The 6,983-nt window shown below is 37.1% G+C and overlaps 1 protein-coding gene across 2 annotated transcripts in view; it reads right to left on the bottom strand.

Annotated features, from left to right (window-relative positions):
- LOC106529326 (vertebrate ancient opsin) overlaps positions 1-5,486 on the bottom strand; it is a 130,130-nt gene extending 124,644 nt beyond the window's left edge. For both annotated transcript variants that reach the window (XM_014024722.1, XM_014024721.1), the window contains exon 1: positions 4,670-5,486. In XM_014024722.1, coding sequence (XP_013880176.1) covers positions 4,670-5,048 — 379 coding nt within the window. In that variant the 5' untranslated portion in view covers positions 5,049-5,486. The remainder of the gene's footprint in view (positions 1-4,669) is intronic.
- Positions 5,487-6,983: the final 1,497 nt, after the last annotated feature.

Below are 6,983 nucleotides of genomic sequence, written 5' to 3' on the forward strand. Positions count from 1 at the left end.
GTGTGGGTGGGATTACGATACACGCCAGTTTCCAACCGTCCTCCATCCGAAACCAAGACATCGCAATCCAGAAACGCCAACCTGTTCAATATGTTTTCCCTGTTCCATTCCACATTATTACAAATAACTTCATTTCTGGACATTTATGGTTTGATTTCTTTGTATGTATGGATCACTTGGGTTGTTACCGACATCTGGTGAAAATTTCATGTCATTAGCACCGCTAGTAATATATTTACTGAGAAAAATGGTGACGTGTTCAAGACTTATTTTACCTGCTGTATATAGACCCCAACTGAAGGATTTAAATTTGAAAGAGAAGGATTTAAAAACATCACGTCTCCTTTAAATCATGTGAAACTGGAGGAACAAAGAGTTTAAAACATGAACAATTAAAGGCCTCACATTTCTTGAATGAACACAGTACCTTTCACCTTTCATGCCAGATGCTTGGAGGAAGAACATTTATAATGAGTAATTACAAACTAGTAGCTGTTTTGATCAAACCTTGAAAATAACATTATGTGTGATTTCACTCAAAGAATGAAGATCAGACAGAATCTGTCAAAATTCTAATTATATTTTGGAGTTGAAACAAAAGTTTAGCTCAATATTTTAAAATCTAAATTGAGCTAAAGTCATTTTTGTGTGCTTTGTTTTTAAATTTTGTTGAATTCAAAACCTAATCAGCTGTAAATGTGCATTAATGATTACTTTCTGGGACCTTTTTTTTTGATCCAGTGGTTCAGGAGATACTTTTCCAAAAACATACATGGTGCCAAAATCTTCAGTAAATATCACTTAGAGCTCAGATCAGTGTTGTGACTCAGTCTCAGCTGCTACCACACCAGATTTATTATCAGTAATAATATTAAAAGATGAATCACATTGACTCCAAAAGTTAATCTAAATAGTATGTTTTTACTACTAGACAAACATACACACAGACCCAGAAACAACAGTGTTGTGTGAGATACTAAACTCTTCTCATTTCAAATGAATGTGAAGAAATATGATCTGAGCTCTGATTGGTTCCCAGCAGCTCCCGCACTCAGAGCCAGCTTTACCCGACAGGACGTCACAAGCATTGAACTGAATGAACGGAAAACATTTGTGAAAAATTGATGAGGCCTTTAAAGAAACTTTATCAGAGTGAAGTTCTTTCTACTGACTCTGACCAACCTGCAGAAACCATTCAGAGGCAGAGATCTCTGATCTGAGGAGCTCCTAATATTTCACCTCAACTTGGAAACAGTAAGGTTTTCACTGAGCTGAGCTGGAAACAAATCAAACATGATCAAACTGTAAAGCAGAACATTTAAAAAAAAAACATTAACAGCAAAACTGTAAAAAGTTTGAAAACACAACATTCACTCAATAAATTTTGTTTTCTTCAGTGTCAATAAAACAATGATGGAAGTTTGAGCTTTTTTATTGATTTGACTTTAAATAAATAACTCTCCATTAAAAACAGATTTTTTATTATTAATTTGATTCGGTGAAATCTAAGTCCCACTCATACAAGCAGTAACATTTCATTTTAAAGGCACAGTGTGTAGGATTTTGTCAATTCTTTTAGCCGAAATTGAGATAGTCACTAATGACAATAATAAAAAACATGTCTAATCATTGCAGACAAAGACCTTGTTTTATTATTTTTACCTTATAAAAAGCTGTTTATATCTCCATGGTCGCGGGTCACCACACAGGCAGCAGCCATCTTGCACCGCCATCTTGTCTACGAAGGCTCATGAAGGACAAACTGCAGTGGCGGCATCAAAAACGGTTTTAGTTGTAATACTATAAATGTAATATTTGTTGTCTGTCATTGTAGCTGGGATAATTTTACTTATTAAAGCTCATAATCTTACCACTTGAAACATCACTAGCCCTGAAGCTGCTGGTAGACATCGCGGTTGGAATTACCAAAGGTTTTTGACACCTGAGAGACACCGTAGCAACTCCTTTGCATTTGGAAGCGGTGGGTGGGGGTGGGGGGAGGACCAGGGAGGATAATTCAACCACTCAACCATTAGATGTCGCTGAAAACAACAAATCCTACACACTGTGCCTTTAAGTAAATAAATATATTTTGTTTTACTGAAGAAAAAACTCCAACTAATGTCAAACAGGAAAAATAATTTTCTCTGCCCCCATCACTTTAAAAAACTGAATAATAGTGCAAAAATATATACAAATACAAAAGCATTTGTGCAAAATTACATTTCACTGCAACTCACTAACATGTAAAGCAGAACTTAAATTACAGCTGACTGCTGCTGTCTTAAATCAACTTCCTGTCATTATAAAGCTGCTGTCATTTTACACTTATTTTAATTCTCATTAACTCCTGCACAAAGTGAAGTGTTACTGCTAACTGCTGCTACCATCATGTCTGCTTGCAAATAACTAGAATTTTCTGTAAATAATGTAAAAATGATAACAGAATAAAAGTGAATAAACCAACATGTGCATGAACCACTGGGAAGTTTTTGTTTTATGGCAGAAACTCTGATAAATTCTGTCCCTAAAAACTCAAGAAGGTAAACACAGGATAATCATTTTCAAGCTTCAGTGAAAGAGAACATCTGTTTTAAGTTTTAAGTGGGATTTGAGGTGTGGCGTGTGCAAGTGGAGCCTCTTGACTGCACTTGGTTTAAAAAAAAGTCAACATGCAGAAATTTTAAAATCATTACTTCTCATAACCCCTCCATGTGTCTGAAAATCTTGTGAATTTCTTTTTTTTTTTCAAGACTTTTAGGAGCTCAGATGTCCTTAAAATGTACTTTCATCCAGACATGAGAGTTTAAGAAGATACAGGCTTGAGAATTTTTCAACAAACACTAAAACATTTTAAAAGTAGTATATCCTGGATCTCTTCATCCTCTTAAAACAAAACTTTGTCACGATTAGTCGAAGCTCTTCTCCTCACGTCTCAACCCGTCAAGCATCTTTTGAAAAGCAGTTTGAGCAGCGAGGCACAAGTGTTTGTGGAGCCAAGCTCTGGATGTTGCACTGATGTCACAGAGATTAAATGACTGCTTCAGAATCAGAACTGACAAACTTCAAACTGTTGCCTCTTCAAGCATTCAGCTGAACTCAAGCTTTTGAATCAATGACAGGAGCTGGAGTATCGGAGGAGAACCGGCTGAGATCAAATGTTTTTACAACAATTCTAATTCCTATTAATTAAATGTCTTTGTGTCTATGGTGTATAATGATGTGATTGTGATGCTGTATTTCTGAGTGTTTTATGTGCTGCAGAACAGGAACCCTGCTGTAAAACAGCAATTATGCTGAGTCAGGCTTGATTTTTAGTAATCTTTTCCTGTTAAATCAATAAAACAAATCAAATAACAAACATCAAGATGAATGAAAGGAAGAGTTTACTTTGTCAGGTTTGAAATGGTTAAAAAACAGTTTGATTGGGATGTTTTTATGAATCAATCTTTAGTTCTCACAAATGATTTCAAGCTTTTTGTTTAATATCAGTGAATATATCTTGTTTGCACTGATATTCTATGGGTAAAGATTCACAGGGCTTTTCAGTGATGTAGCCACGTGTGGCTTTTTTAGTTTTTTTATGTATACTGTATATAACAAGGAAAAGTTTGTTTCAGCAGGTCTATTGTTCGGTTTTCTGCTAAACATTTACTAAAAATGCAAGAAAAACGATTTAGTTTAAACTTTGTTCTTTACGTCAATCAAAACCTTATTTCTCTTAGAGAATCAAAGCTTTTTAAACACATCTGATGCACGTTTACAAAAAGTAAAACAAATCTGTTTTAAGCCAACGACGTAAAAACGAGTCATTCTGAAAAATCTGACAAGTTTTCTTTCAGATACTGAATTAAAAGTGTTGTTGATTTTTGATATAAACTTTTTAAAAGTTGTTTTTATTAGCAGCCCTTCAGCATTTATCATCTTTAATGAATTCATTTGTTGAGATGCAAAGGTTTGTTTTAATAATTAAAAGTGGAAATACTTGTAATTTTCCAAAACTTAAAAAATAAAAGATTTACGAATCTGATTTTTTTTACACATTATTTTGTTTTGTGTCTTCGCAGATTTGATCTTAGTAAAAATAATGCATGAAGAAAATTTTTTTAAAAAATGCTAGAGCTGATTTATAGACAGTATATATGTAATTTCATTAAACTATATTTGTTTCATGTGAAAATTATAAAACCTAATGAGTTGTGATCATCTTTATATTAACATTTAAGGTGTGGACACTTTTCATTTAGTTGAAAAAAAAATAAAAAATTAAAATCCTCTCAGCTCCAACAATAAGATCCTGTTAATTCAGAGTTTTGATCAGACTGAAGTCAGGACTGAATATCAGTTTTCTGTAGAATATAAACCTGCAGCAGGAGTCAGCTTGTAGCGCAGCTCCGTGTGGAGCTGAAACCATTTATCCTCTGTTAATGCTCAAACAGCAGGGATGAGATGGAATCAATATCCAGCACATCTGTTTTAGGAAACTGCAGGATGGTTAAAATCATAGAAATGAGAGAAAAAAATAGATTTGAATGGATGATGTAAAGGAGGGTTCAGAGCAGTCAGTCTTTTAGTTTTTTATCTGGAGGTTTGACCTCACAAATCATCCTCCGCCTCCAGCGGGACAAACAGCAGCCTGTAGCCCCTCAGCTCCCGCGGCTCTACTCACCACAGAGGGAGTTGGCGAATCCGTACCACACGCAGCCGTCCTCCCCTATGAGCCAGCGTCCCTGCGTGCTGGCGGCGAAGCTGAACGGCGTGCCCAGGACGCAGACGAGCAGGTCGCTGACAGAGATGTTCATCAGCAGCAGGTTGATGGGGGACCGCAGCAGCTTGTAGCGGCAGAACAGCACGAGCACCAGCAGGTTGTTCACGAGCCCGAACGTGCCGATGAAGCCCAGGCACACGGCCACCACCACGTGTCCCGTCCGGCTGAGGGTGGTCCGGTGCGAGGCGCCCCCCTCCTGCGGCGGCCCGGCTGCGGCTCCGGCGCACAGAGAGAGGCTGAGCTCCGCGCAGCCGCTCAGGCTCACGTTGGCCACGATCATGGCGCTCAGCCTAAAGTGGCATTTCTGCTTTCTGCCAGGGCGACAAAAGTTCTGAGGATTAAAAAAACAATAATTTATAAGGAGTGTGCAGCTACTTGTTCATTTGAAATAAAACAAGAAGAGTGGAGCTGAAGATGGAAGGTGATACACTGTTTCCTGGGAATTGGAAAACTTTGTTTCTCCATTTATATAAAGGGGAGGGGGTGTTGAACAATAATGGAAGAATAATCTAAAGTTGGATTGTAGGCTGTGCTCCACCGTGTGGCAGAGCTGTCCTCATCCTCTGCTTCTTTTATCGGACACATTTAAACCACAGCGAGGGTATTTGTGTGTGTGTGTGTGTGTGTGTGTGTGTGTGTGTGTGTGTGTGTGCGAGTTTTATTAACTTTTTAGGACCTTTTCTGGTACATAGACCCACCCTGTCGGGACCAGTAGTTGTTTTGGGGACCAAAGCCCTCCTGATACAGTGGAACACCACTGATGTGTTAGGGGCTAATTTTAGGGTGAGAAGGGTGTTTCTTGTTGTGTGGGAGGAGTTTGAGAAAGATGTGATTGGTTGGATTGACAATTTTAGGTTGGGTTTAAAGAAGCCACAATGATTTGCTTGGATGGAGGGACATGTAACCTGTTCAAAATGGTCAGAAAGCACCCGTATATAAATGTTAGTGCTGGGCATATTAACACATTATTATAACATTAACACAGCTGATGCTTAACAGATATAATTTTTTAACATGCTTTAACATAGTTATTTCTTTCTTTATATTATCTCCGGTCACTTATGAACACACAAACCCAATGGCAACGTGCAGCCGCTCACATGAACCTGAGCCAGGACTTGGAGAGAAACATGGTGGAAGTCACCATATTCTTCAGATCATTTTAATTTTATAACCCCATAGTTCTCTGGAAGTGCCATAACGCTGAACTGTTTTACTGCCAGAGGAGTTTGATCCTGAAATATCCTTTCAATTTAAAATCACTGTAATAAACAGAGGAGGGTCCTGCAGATGAAGCTGACCAGCGTGTGACAGAAATTAAAGAAAAAAGTTAAACCGGCTTGTTTGCCTTGTTTGTTTAAAGTTTTAAAAAAAATGCAATTCACCTTTATATATACAGTATATAAAGCAGTACCTGAAAAATGCTCAAAACATCTTTGAGCCGTAATATAATTTTTTTTTTATAATAATGAGATCAATCAAGAATTCAAAGAATTTTAATTATAATTGAAAATGAGGACAGGAGGAACGAAAGATGCAATGACAAAAACAATAAAAGAAAAATGTACATAGTGTGTTACACATGGAGTGTATTTCAACAGCGCATTCAACCATAGTAATGTAATCATTTTTTAAAAAGAGATTAATCCAGACTAATGGCAAAAATATCTTGAGATTAATACAAATTCTGAAAAATCATTTATGCCCAGCACTTTTAAATTGTAATTTCAGTCAACTTGAGACAGGAAGGTGCTAATCACATTAAATTTGAAGTTAATAAATCGTATTTACATGTTCACAATAATTTTACGTTTACATTACTTCATCTTTTAACTTCACTCACAAAACAATTCAGTCTGACCAATCATGGTTAGGAGAAACTCCGCCCACACAGCCAAGACACTCCATCTGTTTACTGCAGAGACCTGTAAGAGTCAGCCTACAGAAACGAATGAATGAATGAATGAATGTTCACTGTTGATAATAATAAAAAACATGTCTAATCATTGCAGACAAAGACCTTGTTTTATTATTTTTACCTTAAAAAAAGCTGTTTATATCTCCATGGTCGCGGGTCGCCACACAGGCAGCCGCAATCTTGCACCACCATCTTGTCTACGAAGGCTCATGAAGGACAAACTGCGGTGGCGGCGTCAAAAACGGTTTTAGCTGTAATACTATAAATGTAATATTTGTTGTCTGTCATTGTAGCTGG

The sequence above is a fragment of the Austrofundulus limnaeus genome, unplaced genomic scaffold (genome assembly GCF_001266775.1).
Source record: "Austrofundulus limnaeus strain Quisiro unplaced genomic scaffold, Austrofundulus_limnaeus-1.0 Scaffold437, whole genome shotgun sequence".
Taxonomy (NCBI): Eukaryota; Metazoa; Chordata; class Actinopteri; order Cyprinodontiformes; family Rivulidae; genus Austrofundulus; species Austrofundulus limnaeus.